General features: G+C 42.7%; 1 protein-coding gene across 3 annotated transcripts in view; it reads right to left on the reverse strand.

Moving 5' to 3' along the window:
* Positions 1-21,554, reverse strand: part of ARHGAP9 (Rho GTPase activating protein 9) — a 208,542-nt gene that overhangs the window by 52,846 nt on the left and 134,142 nt on the right. For 2 of the 3 annotated variants that reach the window (XM_069758558.1, XM_069758556.1), the window contains 6 exons: positions 19,934-20,032; positions 18,446-18,566; positions 17,097-17,216; positions 5,913-6,011; positions 5,742-5,819; positions 5,074-5,127 (listed from right to left, as the gene is read on the reverse strand). In XM_069758558.1, the coding sequence (XP_069614659.1) occupies positions 5,074-5,127; positions 5,742-5,819; positions 5,913-6,011; positions 17,097-17,216; positions 18,446-18,566; positions 19,934-20,032 (571 nt within the window). The remainder of the gene's footprint in view (positions 1-5,073; positions 5,128-5,741; positions 5,820-5,912; positions 6,012-17,096; positions 17,217-18,445; positions 18,567-19,933; positions 20,033-21,554) is intronic. The other variant, XM_069758557.1, reaches the window with a different exon arrangement.

A 21,554-nucleotide genomic window follows, 5' to 3' on the forward strand; every position in this document is an offset into this window, starting at 1 on the left:
CTTTAACTAACATGTCCATGTTGTCCACCGAGAAACAAGGCCTTCCCTCTTCATCTGAGGAGGATGGAGATGAGGAGCGGGAACATTCCCCTTCTTGCAGGGACAGGCTAGATCCTGGCGATATGTCCCTGCCCGACCTTTCCTGGCGGCTGCCTCTAAGGGAATAGCTAATTTCTTCCCTGATGACCGCTCTAAGGTCTGATGACCGAAGGGGAGCTTCCTCTTCTAAGGTCTGAGATATGCACGCCTGACACAGCCTCTTGGTATAACTGTCAGGCATTGGTGTCATGCATAGAGCACATTGCTTGTGCTTAGATTTTGTGGTCTTTTTTCCCTAAAACAAAGCTCAAATAACAGACCATATCAGCACCAGGTGTCTGATTTAACACTCACCATAAGGCTGATCCTGTGAATACCGGTTCTGGAGGAGTAGGATCCAAATGTGATGCTGGGGCGCTCAGACGCTGCTGCCCCCTTACCACGCTGCTGCTGCTTCTCCTTGAGCGGCCGCTACCGCTCTTACTGCGCTGTTCCGTTCCCTCTCCATGAGGGTGCTCGGCGTCCCCTACTGAGGACATGGTTGCGCGCCTCCTATCCTAGGCGTCGCTCTTTTACAGCGCTGCAGCGCTGCTCTCCCGGCTTACCCCGGAAGCGTACCAACTACTTCCGGGTTCACCAGCGCCGGTGTGAACGCTGCACACCGCGCTCAACCGCGGACCAGGACGGCACTGCCCGACTCCTTAGACGCGCTCCTCATGGCCAGACGAGGGGGGGTCTGCACGCAGGATACCCCCGACGCTGCTTCCGAGCCCCCGATTCCGCCGTTCCTAAAAGACACCGCGCGGAGGCATGGAGGCCCGGGTAAGACTGCTGATCCTGCAGGCTCCTGCCGTCTGGACAGGAACCCAAACTGGAGTGGTGAGGGGGACCGCCCCTTTAAATCCTGTAGGTTCCTGTCCGGAAGGTGGGCGGATCCCCTCTCTCATAGGGGTGCTGTCGTGGCGATAGGAAAACTGTGATTTTATCAAAACCACAGCAAGCAGCCCAGTAAGTGACACATTGCTGGAATCAGGAACTCGGTCTCAGAATAGGTGGCAAAAACCTAGTGACACATTCACTTTAAGTTTGCACTATCTAAAAATGTGATAGCATTGATAAATATGCCTGAACATGTCCCGCACATATAGTGGAATTATAGGAGTGCCATGTTTGCATTTATTGCATATAGACAGAGGCTCAATTAGTTATAGGTAAAATATAATACACATGCATGTATGCGATAATGGGAGAATACATTGAATTAAGCAAGCAACACATCATAACGATACATAAAACAGAGATTGTTAGCTGCTCAAGAAGAAGAGGACGTTCTGAGGCATATTAATACGACACAAATGTAATATTCATACACAGACAAAGATAAATAGCCATAAAAGCATGAGTGTGCTACACAAGAAATACACAGATGTAGTGCACCACCACAGTCTGCTCCAACTAGGCAAACTATGGTATGTGGACGCAATAAATATATTATTTCAGAAAATGTATTTGGAAAGGAGTGCCAAGTTCTATTTTTCTTCTTGTATACAGTATGGTCTGGAACCCTACTTGAGCACCCTACAAGAGTGCCACATAAGGCTGCTTTCACACATCAGTTTTTTGCCGTCAGGCTCAATCCGTCAAGTTCTGAAAAAAAAACGGATCCGGCAAAAGTATTAGCGACGGAAGGTCTCACGTTTCATCCGTTTTTTGCCGGATCTGTCGAAAATTGTTTATCTGGCGGCCAGAAAACACAGACATAGTAGTTTTTTGTGTCCGTCCAAAAAAACGGACAGCGATGGATCTGTTGCCATCCGTCATTTGCTACAATCGAACCTTATGGGGCCGGATCCGTGAAATGACAGAATGCGGCGACGGATTCCTTTTTTTTAACAGAGCATGCTCCAATTTTTTTGGGATCCAATTAGCTGGATCCGCTGGTTGGATTTGTCGAAAAAAACGGATCCGTCGCCTCAGTTTTTCACAATCTGCGACACATCCGTTTTTTTCAACATTCGGCGGATTGTGCCTGACGGCAAAAAACTGATGCGTGAAATATGCCTAATGCAAACTATGGTATGTGGACAGCACAGCAACATGTATCATGAGGTATCGTAAAATACCAGTCTGGAAATCGATCCTGTATCTAAGGGTTCGCTCACACTGGCGTATAAATCGGAGGAGTGCAGTGCAAGAAAACATCATATTGCACTCTGACCAATGTTAGTCAAAGATTCCATGTTCATCTGCAAGTTTATTCTCAGCTCGCATCGGACTGAGAAAAAAAATCACAGCATTCTGCAGTTGTCACTCGCCAATGCAAGTCAATGGCTACTAGAAAAAAATTGCATGGCTATGAACCATGTGTGCCGTCTGATTTTTACAAACATATCTCAAAGCAATCCTGTCATTTCATCAGCCATGTACAGCAAATTCACAGCATGAACCATCAAAATAGAATAGATAGAAAGTTGTCAGTGAGATATAATCATTGCTCCTTGTGTGTGCAGTTTACTTTACATGTATTTAGCGAACAAATAAAAGAAAAAAAATGGCGTGAGGTGCCCCCTATATTTAGTAGCCAGTTAAGGAAAAGCAGACAGCTGTGAGCTGATCTTATTAGTCAGGGAAGGGGCCGATAAACACAGAGCTTCCCAGCCTATTAATATCAGCTCACATCTGTCTGCTTAGCCTTAACTGGTTATTAAAAAGGGGGACCCAAAAAAAAGTTACGCGGGGTCCCCCCTATTTTTAATAACCAGCAATGGTTAAGCAGACAGCTGGGGGCTGATATTAATAGGCTGGAAAGGTCCATGGATATTGGCCCATCCCTAACCTAATAAGACCAGTCCTCAGTCACCTCAGAAATGGTGCATCCATTAGATGCGCTAATTCTGGCTTTCAGCCTCAGCTCTTCACGAGTGCCCAGGTGTGTTGGCAATCGTGGTAATGGTTTTGGAGTTGATGTCAGCTGTTTAATGTCCAATGGCATCAAGCCCAGTGACTAGTAATGGAGAGGTATCTGTTAGTCACACAGACACACAGAATAGTGGTGTCACCAGAAGCATAGCTAGTGTTTTGGTTCAAGGGGGCGAACTACTGAGTGGGAACCAAACCAAACAGATAACCCTGATTACAACTACGGTGGTGCACTCTAATAGTGGATGTAGGAGAATCTCAGCAGATGACAGCACTGTTACTAAAAATATAAAATACTCCATATAATATAATGCATCCCATAGTCGTCCATATAATATAATGCACTCCCCATAGGTCTACATATAGTATAATGCACTCCCCATAGGCCTCCATATATTATAATGTACTCCACATAGGCCTCCATACAGCATAATGCACTCCTTTGCTTAGGACAAAAGGTCAAATCCCCAACAATGTCAATTAAAGTTGATCTTTAAAGAATATCTGTCAAAAGGTTTTGCAACCTCATCTGAGAGCAGCATAATGTAAAAGCAAAGACCCTGAATATGTAACTTACTGGGCTTCTTGCTACAATTTTAATACAATCACTGTTGTATCTGCAGCAGTTCTCTGGATGCTGAGCTCTGCATAACCCTATCCACACCATTGATGGGTAGCTGTTTACAGAGGGCATAGGCAGTATGCTGCTAATCAGTAGTGGGGGCATGATTGGAGCTGCTTTACTATATTGCAGCTGGCTTACTAGTCCTTCATTGATAATCTCCTGCTAAGAAAACAGTGATTTATCAAAGCTACAGCAAGCAGCAAAAAAAAAATAAACCTACAGTAATTGGTACCTCACTGGAATCTGTCTTTACAGTATGCTGCTCTCAGATTAGGTGGCAAAACAGACAGCAATTCTTTAAACATTAAAGGGGTATTCTCATGTAATTAAATTGCTTTAGTTAATGAGGCAGCATGAAAATAAGCAAGTTTGCAACTGTCTTGCATTTTTATCTGCTGTGGTTCTCTGTGATAGCTTTTATCTTATATAGAGTACAGCTTGTTACCAAGGAGACTGACTAAAAGAGTTTGACCAGAGTGTGCAGGAGTTAGCTCCTGACATCCCAGTCACCTCTTTCCAGCCTATTGATTTTTTTTATACAGCAGTTATCTGCTCACTTTCCTTCCTAGTTCCTGACAAGCTTCTCTTGTCCGTCCTGCATAATCACAATCCTCAGCCCCCAGCATCGACAATTTCCAGAACAGTTCTTCTAATCATTGCACTCACTTTCCTGAGCCATGTGCTTGGTCAAATGCCCTGTTATTTCTATTTAAAAATATAGTGATAACAGTGTAGACTTCAGAACAAAGAAAGTTGTACAAGGAAACTAACCAGAACTGTCACTCAAAGAGCAGTGCCAGCCTCCAACAACTAGAGAGTATGTGCACACGTCTTTTTGAGGTCTGCAGATTTTTTCCGCAGCGGATTTGTGAAAGCCGCAGGTAAAAGGCACTGCGTTTTACCTGCGGATTTCCTGCAGAATTACTGCGGATTTATTGCGGATTTTGTGTGGATTCCCCTGCGGTTTTACACCTGCGGTTTTCTATTATGGAGCAGGTGTAAACCGCTGCGGAATTCGCACAAAGAATTGACATGCTGCGGAATGTAAATCGCTGCGTTTCTGCGCATTTTTTTCCACAGCAGGTGCACTGCGGATTGCGTTTCCCATAGGTTTACATTGTACTGTAAACGCATGGGAAACTGCTGCGGACCCGCAGCTGCGGAAACGCTGCGGAAACGCAGCAAACTCCGCAGCGTGTGAACATAGCCTAAGGAAATTGCAGAGCTGTGAGCTGCTCAAGAAACAATTTGAGAAAGCCCTTAATACATAAATACATTCATTTTGTATAAGTTTTTGCAGGGTCGTTGACATCTTCAGACCAACCTACACAGCAATAACCGTTGGTATAAAACATACAAATAGAGAAAAGCTGACAATAGCTCTGTACACTTAGACACACGTATTGCAGATATTGCAGCGAGGCAGAGTGGGGTTATTGGGTATATCAGCTGGCACGTGCGTAAGCTTGGCTGCGGGACATAAGAGCTACCTTGGGTGAGTTGTTCCGGGAAAAGATATCGTCCGTCTGTTGTTACTGCCCTTTCTGTAAAATAATATGTTATCTACTGATCAATTAAGGATATTTGGTAACACAGTGCATCCCAGTTCCCACCTGGGAAAGACTGACTGATACAGTCTGATTTATTTCAATGAAGGGTCAGTTCACACTGAGTTTATTTTTCCAAAGATTTTGAAGAAGATCGAAATCTACATTAAAAACCATTGGAAAGGATATGCTCTCACAATTTATTCTTATGTGAAGATTTACATGTAGAAAAGACACCAAATAATTGACATTATGCTTTTTTAATACACATTACAAAATGCGTGGAAAATAATGCGATGCACACAATATGTGTGTTTTCTCATTGGAAAAATAGAAAGCAAATTTGAAGCTTTTTCTTTTATGTGGATTTTGGTGTAAAATTGGTGTCAAAAATCACATAAAAATTCTGTGTTTGAACATGACCTAATACTCTTCGAATACTCCATGGTGTGGATTTTGGAGTGGGTCTGGTTCCATATCTACGTCAAAATACTCAATGTGAACAAATCCTAATAGCAAAATGTTATAAACTAAAGTCAACTGACAAGGCACAAGGCGTGACAAGAACTCATTGCACTCTAGTGAACTGACCATGACATGGAACCACTTACCTCTGTCTACAATGAACCTCAGTTTCTGTATGATGGACAGATTTCCGTTAACCCTGTAAATCCCATCAACAACCAGTCCTAGAATAGACACAAGAACAATTGGGTTACCAGAATGTTTATTGTGTAAGTGAAAAACAAAACCATGTTGTAGGTAAAATATTTTGTAAGTACCTTTTATATTTACTGCTTCTATGCAAAGTCGCACAAACTTTGGGATTGTACTGCGCTCACGATAACAAAGAGCATCCAACCGGCAGCCAAATACTTGATCTACAGAACACAACAAGTTACACTTTGGAAAGTACATCTGCTAAAAGTATATTCCTTGTGACAGATTTACTCTTTTAATTTTACATTTTTAAAATATGCACAAAGATTTATTTATATTTATTATTTCTGACCTAGAGCACCTACAGTCATGGCCAAAAGTATTGACACCCCTGCAATTCTGTCAGATAATACTCATTTTCTTCCTGAAAATGATTGCAAACACAAATTATTTGGTATTATTATCTTCATTTAATTTGTCTTAAATGAAAAAACACAAAAAGAATTGTCCTAAAGCCAAATTGAATATAATTCCACACCAAACATAAAAAAGGGGGTGGACAAAAGTATTGGCACTGTTCGAAAAATCATGTGATGCTTCTCTAAGTTGTGTAATTAACAGCACCTTTAACTTACCTGTGGCACCTAACAGGTGTTGGCAATAACTAAATCACACTTGCTGCCAGTTGACATGGATTAAAGTTGACTCAACCTCTGTCCTGTGTCCTTGTGTGTACCACATTGAGCATGGAGAAAAGAAAGAAGACCAAAGAACTGTCTGAGGACTTGAGAAACCAAACTGTGAGGAAGCATGACCAATCTCAAGGCTACAAGTCCATCTCCAAAGACCTGAACGTTCCTGTGTCTACCGTGTGCAGTGTCATCAAGAAGTTTAAAGCCCATGGCACTGTGGCTAACCTCCCTAGATGTAGACGGAAAAGAAAAATTGACAAGAGATTTCAACGCAAGATTGTGCGGATGTTGGATAAAGAACTTCGACTAACATCCAAACAAGATCAAGCTGCCCTGCAGTCCGAGGGTACAACAGTGTTAACCCGTACTATCCGTCAGCGTATGAATGAAAAGGGACTGTATGGTAGGACACCCAGGAAGACCCCACTTCTTACCCCGAGACATAAAAAAGCCAGGCTGGAGTTTGCCAAAACTTACCTGAAAAAGCCTAAAACGTTTTGGAAGAATGTTCTCTGGTTAGATGAGACAAAAGTAGAGCATTTTGGGCAAAGGCATCAACATAGAGTTTACAGGAGAAAAAAGAGGCATTCAAAGAAAAGAACACGGTCCCTACAGTCAAACATGGTGGAGGTTCCCTGATGTTTTGGGGTTGCTTTGCTGCCTCTGGCACTGGACTGCTTGACCGTGTGCATGGCTTTATGAAGTCTGAAGACTACCAACAAATTTTGCAGCATAATGTAGGGCCCAGTGTGAGAAAGCTGGGTCTCCCTCAGAGGTCATGGGTCTTCCAGCAGGACAATGACCCAAAACACACTTCAAAAAGCACTAGAAAATGGTTTGAGAGAAAGCACTGGAGACTTCTAAGGTGGCCAGCAATGAGTTTAGACCTGAATCCCATAGAACACCTGTGGAGAGATCTAAAAATGACAGTTTGGAGAAGGCACCCTTCAAATATCAGGGACCTGCAGCAGTTTGCCAAAGAAGAATGGTCTAAAATTCCAGCAGAGTATTGTAAGAAACTCATTGATGGTTACCGGAAGCGGTTGGTCACAGTTATTTTGGCTAAAGGTTGTGCAACCAAGTATTAGGCTGAGGGTGCCAATACTTTTGTCTGGCCCATTTTTGGAGTTTTGTGTGAAATGATCAATGTTTTGCTTTTTGCTTCATTCTCTTTTGTGTTTTTTCATTTAAGACAAATTAATGAAGATAATAATACCAAAGAATTTGTGATTGCAATCATTTTCAGGAAGAAACTGAGTACTATCTGACAGAATTGCAAGGGTGTCAATACTTTTGGCCATGACTGTACAAGTGTCTTTAATTACCCAGATTCACAGCTGAATGTAAAGGGTAACTGTGCTTTCAAGTTACTTTTCAGAATAAGGTGTCCTGTGTGTATGAAGAATATCACCATTTCTGGCAGTGATTTATCCCACAGACAGCACAGAGTGTCTGCTCTTCGTTCACCTTTTAGCTCATAGAGACAATTTGCAGCAACAAGGACATTATACAGCAGAGCTGAGCTGTGATGAACTAAATCAAGCTCTGATGTGCAGTAAACACTTACAGAGTTCTGCACAATGTTTTTCTGCCTGCCTCTGTTTGTTCCCATCCCTGCTCCTCACTCCTCCTCACCCTAGAGGACAGTGAACTGTGTTACATGGCACCTGTAGTCCATCCCCACTTAGCAAGATGGACTTGAGCTGCTTTCTCACACTGGATGACAAGTTCAGAAGACAGGCGGAGGGAAACCTGTCTGGTTTAATAAGTGGGATTTCTTGCCTTATAAATGGCGTTGGGACCATCAGTTGTGTTGTGCAGAAGTCTGGTGGCTACACAGCTGATAGTCCTACTGAATAGACTGTTAGAATTTGTATTACGGCTAGAAAAAAGCAGCTAAGTAAAGAAAAATGAGTGGCCATCATTACTTTAACCCCTTCATGACCCAGCCTATTTTGACCTTAAAGACCTTGCCGTTTTTTGCAATTCTGACCAGTGTCCCTTTATGAGGTAATAACTCAGGAACGCTTCAACGGATCCTAGCGGTTCTGAGATTGTTTTTTCGTGACATATTGGGCTTCATGTTAGTGGTAAATTTAGGTCAATAAATTCTGCGTTTATTTGTGATAAAAACGGAAATTTGGCGAAAATTTTGAAAATTTCGCAATTTTCACATTTTGAATTTTTATTCTGTTAAACCAGAGAGATATGTGACACAAAATAGTTAATAAATAACATTTCCCACATGTTTACTTTACATCAGCACAATTTTGGAAACAAAATTTTTTTTTGTTAGGAAGTTATAAGGGTTAAAATTTGACCAGCGATTTGTCATTTTTACAACGAAATTTACAAAACCATTTTTTTTAGGGACCACCTCACATTTGAAGTCAGTTTGAGGGGTCTATATGGCTGAAAATACCCAAAAGTGACACCATTCTAAAAACTGCACCCCTCAAGGTACTCAAAACCACATTCAAGAAGTTTATTAACCCTTCAGGTGCTTCACAGCAGCAGAAGCAACATGGAAGGAAAAAATGAACATTTAACTTTTTAGTCACAAAAATTATCTTTTAGCAACAATTTTTTTATTTTCCCAATGGTAAAAGGAGAAACTGAACCACAAAAGTTGTTGTCCAATTTGTCCTGAGTACGCTGATACCTCATATGTGGGGGTAAACCACTGTTTGGGCGCACGGCAGGGCTTGGAAGGGAAGGAGCGCCATTTGACTTTTTGAATCAAAAATTGGCTCCACTCTTTAGCGGACACCATGTCACGTTTGGAGAGCCCCCGTGTGCCTAAAAATTGGAGCTCCCCAACAAGTGACCCCATTTTGGAAACTAGACGCCCCAAGGAACTTATCTAGATGCATAGTGAGCACTTTGAACCCCCAGGTGCTTCACAAATTGATCCGTAAAAATGAAAAAGTACTTTTTTTTTCACAAAAAAATTCTTTTAGCCTCAATTTTTTCATTTTCACATGGGCAACAGGATAAAATGGATCCTAAAATGTGTTGGGCAATTTCTCCTGAGTACACCAATACCTCACATGTGGGGGTAAACCACTGTTTGGGCACATGGTAAGGCTCGGAAGGGAAGGAGCGCCATTTGACTTTTTGAATGAAAAATTATTTCCATCGTTAGCGGACACCATGTCGCGTTTGGATAGCTCCTGTGTGCCTAAACATTGGCGCTCCCCCACAAGTGACCCCATTTTGGAAACTAGACCCCCCAAGGAACTTATTTAGATGCCTAGTGAGCACTTTAAACCCTCAGGTGCTTCACAAATTGATCTGTAAAAATGAAAAAGTACTTTTTTTTCACAAAAAAATTCTTTTCGCCTCAATTTTTTCATTTTCACATGGGCAGTAGGATAAAATGGATCATAAAATTTGTTGGGCAATTTCTCCCGAGTAAGCCGATACCTCATATGTGGGGGTAAACCACTGTTTGGGCACACGGCAGGGCTCGGAAGGGAAGGCGCGCCATTTGACTTTTTGAATGGAAAATTAGCTCCAATTGTTAGCGGACACCATGTCGCGTTTGGAGAGCCCCTGTGTGCCTAAACATTGGAGCTCCCCCACAAGTGACCCCATTTTGGAAACTAGACCCCCCAAGGAACTTATCTAGATGCATATTGAGCACTTTAAACCCCCAGGTGCTTCACAGAAGTTTATAACGCAGAGCCATGAAAATAAAAAATAATTTTTCTTTCCTCAAAAATTATTTTTTAGCCTGGAATTTCCTATTTTGCCAAGGATAATGGGAGAAATTGGACCCCAAATATTGTTGTCCAGTTTGTCCTGAGAACGCTGATACCCCATATGTGGGGGTAAACCACTGTTTGGGCGCACGGCAGGGCTCGGAAGGGATGGCACGCCATTTGGCTTTTTAAATGGAAAATTAGCTCCAATCATTAGCGGACACCATGTCACGTTTGGAGAGCCCCTGTGTGCTTAAACATTGGAGATCCCCCAGAAATGACACCATTTTGGAAACTAGACCCCCAAAGGAACTAATCTAGATGCGTGGTGAGGACTTTGAACCCCCAAGTGCTTCACAGAAGTTTATAACGCAGAGCCATGAAAATAAAAAAAAAAAAATTATTTTCTCAAAAATGATCTTTTAGCCTGCAATTTTTTATTTTCCCAAGGGTAACAGGAGAAATTTGACCCCAAAAGTTGTTGTCCAGTTTCTCCTGAGTACGCTGATACCCCATATGTGGGGGTAAATCACTGTTTGGGCACATGCCGGGGCTCGGAAGTGAAGTAGTGACGTTTTGAAATGCAGACTTTGATGGAATGCTCTGTGGGCGTCACGTTGCGTTTGCAGAGCCCCTGATGTGGCTTAACAGTAGAAACCCCCCACAAGTGACCCCATTTTGGAAACTAGACCCCCAAAGGAACTTATCTAGATGTGTGGTGAGCACTTTGAACCCCCAAGTGCTTCATAGAAGTTTATAATGCAGAGCCGTGAAAATAAAAAATCATTTTTCTTTCCTCAAAAATTATGTTTTAGCAAGCATTTTTTTAGATTCACAAGGGTAAAGGAGAAATTGGACCCCAGTAATTGTTGCGCAGTTTGTCCTGAGTATGCTGGTACCCCATATGTGGGGGTAAACCACTGTTTGGGCACACGTCAGGGCTCGGAAGTGAGGGAGCACCATTTGACTTTTTGAATACGAGATTGGCTGGAATCAATGGTGGCGCCATGTTGCGTTTGGAGACCCCTGATGTGCCTAAACAGTGGTAACCCCTCAATTCTACCTCCAACACTAACCCCAACGCACCCCTAACTCTAATCCCAACTGTAGCCATAACCCTAATCACAACCCTAACCGCAACACACCCCTAACCACAACCCTAACCACAACACACCCCTAACCACAACCCTAATTCCAACCCTAACCCTAAGGCTATGTGCCCACGTTGCGGATTCGTGTGAGATATTTCCGCACCATTTTTGAAAAATCCACGGGTAAAAGGCACTGCGTTTTACCTGCGGATTTTCCGCGGATTTCCAGTGTTTTTTGTGCGGATTTCACCTGCGGATTCCTATTGAGGAACAGGTGTAAATCGCTGCGGAATCCGCACAAAGAATTGACATGCTGCGGAAAATACAACGCAGCGTTTCCACGCGGTATTTTCCGCACCATGGGCACAGCGGATTTGGTTTTTCATATGTTTACATGGTACTGTAAACCTGATGGAACACTGCTGCGAATCCGCAGCGGCCAATCCGCAGCCAAATCCGCACAGTGTGCACATAGCCTAATTCTAAAGGTATGTGCACACGCTGCGGAAAACGCTGCGGATCCGCAGCAGTTTCCCATGAGTTTACAGTTCAATGTAAACCTACGGGAAACAAAAATCGCTGTACACATGCTGCGGAAAAACTGCATGGAAACGCAGCGGTTTACATTCCGCAGCATGTCACTTCTTTGTGCGGATTCCGCAGCGGTTTTACAACTGCTCCAATAGAAAATCGCAGTTGTAAAACCGCAGTGAAATGCGCAGAAAAAAACGCGGTAAATCCGCCATAAATCCGCAGCGGTTTAGCACTGCGGATTTATCAAATCCGCAGCGGAAAAATCCGCAGAGGAACAGAATACGTGTGCACATACCGAAACCCTAACCCTAGCCCTAACCCTAGCCCTAACCCTACCCCTACCCCTAACCCTACCCCTAACTCTACCCCTAACCCTAACCCTACCCCTAACCCTAGCCCTAACCCTAACCCTACCCCTAGCCCTAACCCTAACCCTAGCCCTAACCCTAACCCTAACCCTAACCCTACCCCTATTCTAACATTAGTGGAAAAAAAAAATTTCTTTATTTTTTTATTGTCCCTACCTATGGGGGTGACAAAGGGGGGGGGTCATTTATTATTTTTTTTATTTTGATCACTGAGATATATTCTATCTCAGTGATCAAAATGCACTTTGGAACGAATCTGCCGGCCGGCAGATTCGGCGGGCGCACTGCGCATGCGCCCGCCATTTTGGAAGATGGCGGCGCCCAGGGAGAAGACGGACGGGACCCCGGCTGGATCGGTAAGTATGATGGGGTGGGGGGGACCACGGGGGGGGGATCGGAGCACGGGGGGGGAATCGGAGCGCGGGAGGGGTGGAACGGAGAACGGGGGGCGTGGAACGGAGCACGGGGGGGCTGGAACGGAGCACGGGGGGGTGGAACGGAGCACCGGGGGGGGTGGATCGGAGTGCAGGGGGGGTGATCGGAGCACGGGGGGGTGATTGGAGCACGGGGGGAGCGGACAAGAGCACGGGGGGGAGCGGAGCACTGGACGGAGGGGAGCCGGAGCAGTGTACCGGCCAGATCGGGGGGCTGGGGGGGCGATCGGTGGGGTGGGGTGGGGGCACATTAGTATTTCCAGCCATGGCCGATGATATTTCAGCATCGGCCATGGCTGGATTGTAATATTTCACCCGTTATAATAGGTGAAATATTACAAATCGCTCTGATTGGCAGTTTCACTTTCAACAGCCAATCAGAGCGATCGTAGCCACGAGGGGGTGAAGCCACCCCCCCTGGGCTAAACTACCACTCCCCCTGTCCCTGCAGATCGGGTGAAATGGGAGTTAACCCTTTCACCCGGCCTGCAGGGACGCGATCTTTCCATGACGCCACATAGGCGTCATGGGTCGGAATGGCACCGACTTTCATGACGCCTACGTGGCGTCATGGGTCGGGAAGGGGTTAAGAAATGAAGGTCAGTCAGTCCAAAAAATTGGGAAAACTTTGAAAGTGTCCCCAAGTGCAGTGGCAAAAACCATCAAGCGCTACAAAGAACCTGTCTCACATGAGGACCGCCCCAGGAAAGGAAGACCAAGAGTCACCTCTGCTTCTGAGGATAAGTTTATCCGAGTCACCAGCCTCAGAAATCGCAGGTTAACAGCAGCTCAGATTAGAGACCGGTCAATGCCACACAGAGTTCTATAGACACAGAAGAAAAAAACCCCATTGCATATTTAATATGCCAAAAGTGGGGATACTAAGTAGTATCAACCCACATTCACAATATTTTATTGACTCCGTAATGTAACTATATAAATAGGAGAAAAACTGGAGTAACCAATAAATAAGAAAGTACAAAATTTATTTTAAAAAAATCAAAGAAAAACAAATATAATAAAATTGTCAATCAGGACAAGGACACGGAAGTACATACAGTAGTGAGGTGCACATGGGAGTTCAGAGGTAGTACATCTATCTGATTTACATTTGAATGCTTGTCCATGTGCTAGGTAAGTAGAGCCAAAAATAAGGCATAATAAATAAAGCCCAAGTATTGTATAAAAATGCAGGGATCCACAGAAGCAGTGGGAGCTCTATAGCAAGGTTTAAAGCCAAAAGTAAGGAATAAAAAAAAAAGGTCAGGGTAAATCAACATAGATCAAGCCCAGCTGGAGATACGCAGAGTAAAGGGACTGTATCATAAATTAAGGGCAAAACTTACCAGGCCCAGTGCACAACACTACTCAGATGGTAATGAGCCCCAAATGATGGCGGGTGACCCCGACGTACGTTTCGTGTCTATACCAGACACTTCCTCAGGGGGTGTGATGTAAGTGTGAATAGAAGGACCTTATATTGCCATGACAATGGGTCACAGGGTGTATCACATGGTTGTGATCACCCTATGAGAAGCGGCGCTGTCGGCGCGTGTGCAGTGCGTCCCCGCAGGTCCTAGCATCCAGACAGAGCGTCAGGATAAAGACGCCCGACTGAATGCCGGAAGCGAGGGACAACAGCCGCATATAAACAAAGGGGAGGTATCTGAACTTACAAAATGTGCCAGAATATCAAATCTTGTTGGTACACATAAAATCCATACATATTATCAATATAATAAGGTGGCATACAAATTCTGATATAAAGAGAGGACAGTATACTATATAAATATAATAAAATGATGGCACAATATATTTTTCCGCTTGTTTTTCAGTGATGGGTTGCACGGCAGAATGTTCATAATAGGATCCAAAAAAGAGACGAATAACCACATAAAAATATAACTAAAAATAAAGAGAATACATAGAAAGAGTTAAAACAATAATAATAAAACCACACACACACAAAAAAAGGAACCATCAATGGGTGAATATATGAGCATAAATCAGGAAAAGAAGAGAGGCTAATTATTCATAGAAATGAAACAAAGCTCAAAGACTCATTAAGGCCCTTGGGGGCCACAGTATCCAGCTTAACAATCCACTTTGCCTCTCTTTGGGCCAGGATTTTCTTGTAATTACCCCCTCTAATACCTAGATGAATAATGTCTATCCCCCTGATTTTCAACGTTTTGGCATCACAATTGTGATATGCCCTAAAGTGGCGGGGGATAGTTTTTAATTGGAGGGTGTCGACCACTGTCTTGGCCGCGCAAATGTCCCGCACGTGCTCACGTACGCGGATGCGTAATTCTCTGGAGGTCAAACCTATATATATTTTAGAACATCCGCAAGTAGCGTAGTATATAACATTACTGCTACCGCAGGATATTCGTTGTCTTATCTGAAATTGTTGTGACCCATCTGAAGATTGAAAAGAAGAGCAGCGCAGGACATTTGCGCAGGCAAGACAGTGGCCACAAGGAAAGCAGCAGAGCCGCAGAGTGAAGGCAAAAGGGCCAACAAGTGCTAAGCATCTCTGGGAACTCCTTCAAGATTATTGGAAGACCATTCCCGGTGACTACCTCTTGAAGCGCATCAAGAGAATGCCAAGAGTGTGCAAAGCAGTCATCAAAGCAAAATGTGGCTACTTTGAAGAACCTAGAATATAAGACATAATTTCAGTTGTTTCACAATTTTTTAAGTATATTATTCCACATGTGTTAATTCATAGTTTTGATGCCTTCAGTGTGAATGTACAATTTTCATAGTCATGAAAATACAGAAAAATCTTTAAATGAGAAGGTGTGTCCAAACTTTTGGTCTGTATTTTATATATAGAGTGTATATATGTTTTCACGAATATTTGAGCTCATGGATCCATTATGTGTCCATTTTGTAAGCCGGCAAGAAAATCTTGCCGTACGGATGCCATATGGAGGTTTACATGCACAAAATACGCAGCCATACTTTGCCTACGGATGACATACGGATCACTGTTCAGGGAACATTTCTGCGTATTTGGTCCGTAAAAAGCGGACCGTATTTTTATACGTTGTGTGTGACTCCAGCCTAACCCCTGTACTGAAAAAGAAATTAACACCATATAAAAAGAAGGTGAAGTGCTTCTTGTCAGTGCATAAGTAGGATCGAAGCAATCAGACGCTGCAGTGTTCTGTCTCCTCTCTGTTGCGGTAACCCCGTGACACCTGTACTATTTATTTATGCAAAACTTGTTGAAATTGCTGTGTAATTTTTTTTTTATCCTTTTTTTTCACTTTTTGAGTATCCTATGCTTTAGAGTTTTGGGAAACATTTTAAGATGTATCTATAGTAACCTAGTTTATGAACTTATAATACCGGTTGCCCTTTTCATTATTAAAGGGCTTTTCCCACAAACAAAGTACATTTTAATTAATAGATTTGGATTGTTAGAAAATAATGTTCCTGTGCTGAGATAATCTAATACATGTGCCCCTGCTGTGTGCTGTGTAATGGCCGTGTCTGACCGTACAGGGACATGGTCTGATCATACCACAGCTCCTGGGCAGGGGAGGACGAAAAAGAGTATACAGACATTACATCAGGGGATCACAGCTGATTTTTTCTTTGAGGCAAAACATTTGACTGCCTGTTTTTAAGCAATGTTTTATGTCACAGAAAGCCGCAGCTGTGATCCCCTGATGTAATGTCTGTATACTTTTTTTGCTTCCTCTCCTACTCAGGAGCTGTGGTATGATCAGACCATGTTCCTGCACGGTCAGACACGGCCATTACACAGCACACAGCAGGGGCACATTTATAAGATTATCTCAGCACAGGAACATTTTTTTTAAACACATCTAATTGTGAAACTTATTAGTCAAAGATCTATTAATTAAAATATTGATTAAAATTAACTTTGTTCGTCCGACATTCCCATTAAGGCAGTTATGCCGACAAAATGGGTGCTCACTGGATGCTCATAGTGCACATTATCCTCTGTAAATATGAAAGATTTGTGCATTTGAATTACAGTAAATTATCAATTACACAAGACATTTCATCTTTTTCTATGAAAATGATTCTGATCCAACTTGTCTACCCCATTTTGATCAAGTAATGATATTAATATACAATGAGCTGCTACTTTATGATTTGTGCATCATATGTTTGCATCCAAGTGTGTCTGTCATCAGATTTCAGCATACAAATAGTAATTATCATGAAACAGACCTGTTAGACCTGATGAGACTGGTGTACTTACTTTAAAATGAATGTAATAATGGCTATATAATCCTGATATTAAGATGAGCAATTTATGAGTCCAGCAAAATAGCTCATGAGTCCAAATGTATTCAGTCTCCACTCACCCAACCTCACTGGCAGCTGCAGCTTGCACTGAGCAGTGTGAGATCTCAGCAGTAGGAGGGACATTGTGGAGCTGTCAATCAAGTATTCCTTTTTGCCTAATTAACTTGAGTTGATTCATTTACAAACTAACCTTTAATAAGACCTTTCTCTTGTAAGGTCTGGAGAGGAGGCCTCTTAAGTAACATCTTCTTTAGCCGATGTTTTACCTTTTTTTTATCCACACCGCCAACATTATTGCTCACCCAGGATACTGCAGAAGAAACATTAGGCATATGAGTACATGAAAATAATGAGAAAGTTCACGTTATGCACCAAAAGCATTATCATCATTTGTAACCTACAGTATTTATAAGAAAATAATAAATCAGAAAGTTATGAAAAATCTATTTGAGGAGGGGGCTTGGCCATTCCCATACAGTACGCACTACTGAACGACCACAAAGAGCCTGTTCAGTGGATACATTGGCACTCTAGATTATGTCATTAGGGAGTCTAAAAACATTTCAAGACAGTATGTCCAATAATTAAAGCAATTTTAGTAGAAATGTATGAAGCATCTACATTTTTTGCCAGCTGGGGCAGGAGACTTGGATAGCCGCGCATGCCCCATCTCATAGGACGTTCTTAGAAGAGCTCGCCATCACATTACAGATGAACTGAAGGAGGATGTTAAAAAATGTAAATATTTCGAAAAAAACACTTAAAGGGATGTTCCACTACTGTTATATTGATGATCTATCCAAAGGGGGTGGGTAATGGTGGCTCTGCAGTTCCCATAACTACAAACTTGGTTGAGGAGCTGCACTGAGTCAGCTCTGCAACTGCTAACATCCGTCCATCACCGGCAATGACCACGGCTTATCGGTGGTGGATCTGGGTGTCAGATACTCACCAATCCGATATTGATGACTTCTAGGGATAAATCATCAATACAAACAAAAGTAATGGAGCAATCCTTTAAATATTGAAGGTAAAAAAAAAATCCCTATTAGGCTGTGTTCCCATGATGAGTTTTTGCCTCTACGTATTTTACGCTATTATAGAAATCTCCTGCCCACTGAGATTTTTTTTAACTCAGCGTAAACTGTCCTGTGGTGCGAGCTTCAAATCCGCAACATGCCAACGTCTCTTGCGCGTACGCTGAGTTTTACGCGCACATTTTCCCCATAGATTTGCATTAGGCGCCGAAAAGCATTAAAAATGCATGTAATCCGCACACGACAATACTAATAAAGTTTTGTCGTATCCAAATACCAGGATGCATGAAAAACAAAGCAGCTTTATTTACGCACCAACAAGAGATAAAAATACAATAAAACGCATGTAAAAAAAAAATGCAATGAAAAACGCACAGAACGGAAAATCTGCAACATCAAAGAGCGACTACGGTCGGATTTCCTCGTACATTGAAAAATCGGACGCGTGAATTAAGCCTACGTGTCATCCAGATAAAAGAAGTGAATAATGTGTACATCGTACATGAGAACTTCCAGCTATCTTTTGCCTTTAATGGACTGTCCTCTTCACCACCGCTCCCATCCAGGTTCTCCATACTCCCTGCTCGCCTCAAAACGATTTCCTCCAATGGATTTTCTCGCTCCTGTATAAAGGAGAAGAGTTTTATTAATCTTACAATCTGGTAAACTTGTGTAGGAAAAACCGACCAGCAGATAATGTGCAAAAGGTAGAGTCCGCTATTAGGAACTGTGTGATTTTACTATGAGTTTTAGTGTATGGTTTAACGACTGCTGTGTGTACTGGTGTATATTGGGATTTGGTTGGGGGTTGTATCATATTCCCAGCCCTCTCCATGACTGCGAGCTGAGACATCAGCAATGGAGAATCACAGACACTCGGGACAGATACCGCGATCCGGACGGCCTCAGAGCATCGCTCGTAGGTTGTATAGATGGAAAATAAACAGGTGGGGAGGTGTAGTTAGATGATTAGCCCCACCACCCACAAAACAGCAGCTAATCAGACTGCAGCTTTAGGGTCCGTGTACACAAAAAAATTTTCAGATGAATTCTTTCTGGATTCCACCTGAAAAAGCACAAAAATAATGAACATAGTGCACGGTAATGTCAAAACTAATTGCTGTGCATATTTTCTGTCTTTTGTAACTTCTTTTAACAGTTTCAGGCTTTGAAAGCTGTGAAGTGGCTAAAAGACGTGACCACTCCTTTCTTCCTTTCTTCCACTTGGAAGTTGCCATTTTCCTGCACATAGAGTTTAAAAAAGAAATCGATGGCAAAGTCATCACAAAAGTGACTAAAAAAGGCCAAAAAGACACTTCAGTAAAACTGCTTCAAAACTGATGCGGGTACGTCAACATCTATAAAGCGCCATGTGCACCTACCCTCACGCCACACCGCAGCCGCCTCAGCTGGCTTCCTTCACACACTTTTTTTTATGCTGGCTTGTAAAAACAATGGCCACTTCTTTTCACGCGTTTTTTTTTATTTTTTTACTATTTAGAAAAAAAATACCACTTCTGCAGGTGGAATAAAAACACTATGTGCAGTGTGTTTGTTATATTTCTGTTATCGTGTGCATTTTTATTTTACCTCAGAAAAATGCTGCAAAAACGGCAGAAAAAAAAGTCAACAAAGAGGCAGTCATTTTGCCAAAATTTCTGTGAAGTCAGGCTCAAAAGTAAAGCACATAAAATGGAGCATAGAATATAGAAGATGACATTATCCAACATCATGTGCATATAGTACTATGTATAAAGCATAAAGCATCACTACATTTCCTTCATTTAAAGGGAATGTCAGATCTCTAAACAGTGTGATATCTATATATATAAATCGCATCATTAATGATAAAGATTGTCATAAACCTCCTGTGTAAAGTGGGACAGGTGATGCAGAGCTGCTACTCCCTGTTATCTACACAGCCTGCCAATATGCCGGATACAGTGATACACCGCCAATACGTGCAGAAGCCGTTAGCCATGGAACTCACCAGCCTCTCGATGACCCTCTGCAAGGCATCATACCACTCCTGGACGACATCCTCCTTGTCAGACTGCAGAAGAAACTCATTGCCCGTCACCATGCGGAGCTGCGGAGGGCACAGACCATGAGGTTGGGTTAAAGCCAGAATATGGAGAGAAATCAAAATCAATTCCTGTAGAGCCTGACCAGCGAACACTCCAGAGACAGGAGAGAGCGCCATTAAGCAGAGCAGTCAGGATGTATGTTCCACAAAATCCATTACACTGTGCATGTGAGCTACTAAGAGACGGCCATAATTAATAAATACCGCAAGGCGGGTTTTTTTATCTGTCTGATTTGTAAGGTACAGTCATTTAATTTAAAGGCATTGTCTGCTTTAAAATCCCCTTTTAGGATGTTATTAGTAGATTAGCAGTTCTTCTGCAGAAACACAGGGAAGCTTTAAAGATATCTTGCATCTACTTGTATTACATGGTTAGCACATTGATGTAAATATGGAAATAAATAAAAGTGTGTAATTTTTTTTTACCCTGTGGAGGCGCTATAAATAAATGAATTACTTCTGCTGGATTCCCCCACAGATAGCATTGCGGTGACCAACTTATAATAAACATTTTTTTTTTTTTTTACACAAATCATCTATTCTCACTGGTTTACACTTGCGACCGCTGCAGTGGTCATGTGTCATTCATGGCAACATACAAAAAAACCCTGTTTGGGAGAGAAGAACAGACAAATCGCGGCGCCCTAAGTGCGTAAACACAATATTATAGTCTTTAAAGGGTGCACAATTTTATGCACTCACCTGATAAAAGACTAAAATGGCTTTAGATCGTGTAGCCTCCAAATTCCCTCTGAGATACTTTTCAATATACAGGGCTTGCAGCTTGCCTCGGGTGGATCCAAGTGAGAGAGCCAGAGTAAGGCTCACACAGGATGAGTAGTTCAAGAAAAGCACATGGCAACATGGCTCCTATCACTGAGCGGTAATGGCAGTAGGCCGATGCAACAATCGATTGGTTCCAGTGGCCTCTTGCCAGCCGCAAATAAAAAAAAACAGTACCTCGCTACAACACCTCTGTGCCAAGCTGAAAATTTCTGGCACAGTCACCCGACTGCTATGGGGTCCATGAGCAGGGAAGGGGGGCTCAGTGCCCGCCATCACAAGTTCAACTGTATTGGCTGGATGCAGATATAGTTGAAAGCAATCAGAGAGGGGGCGTGAGGCTCTCATTCTCATTATTCCCCCTCTGCATCTGACATCACTGACGCAGACACTGACAGCAAGCACAATGACATCAGTACATGGCGCCCGCTATCCAGAGATGTGTGGGTGCTCAGAGCAGTGGGAGAACGAGCAGGGAACATGAGTATTGCATTTATTTTTTATTGTTTTATGCGGAGTGTATTATAATGTATGGAGGCCTATGGTGAGTGTGCAACGCTATAAAGAGTCTGCCTATGAGGAGTGCATTATACTATATAGAGTCTGCGTATGAGGAGTGCATTATACCATATAGAGGCCTATGGAGAGTGCAGTATACTATAGAGGCCTATGAGGAGTGCATTATACTATACATAGACATATGGGGAGTGCATTATACTGTATAGAGGCCTATGGGGAATGC

Source organism: Ranitomeya imitator, chromosome 3, assembly GCF_032444005.1.
Source record: "Ranitomeya imitator isolate aRanImi1 chromosome 3, aRanImi1.pri, whole genome shotgun sequence".
NCBI classification, from domain to species: domain Eukaryota; kingdom Metazoa; phylum Chordata; class Amphibia; order Anura; family Dendrobatidae; genus Ranitomeya; species Ranitomeya imitator.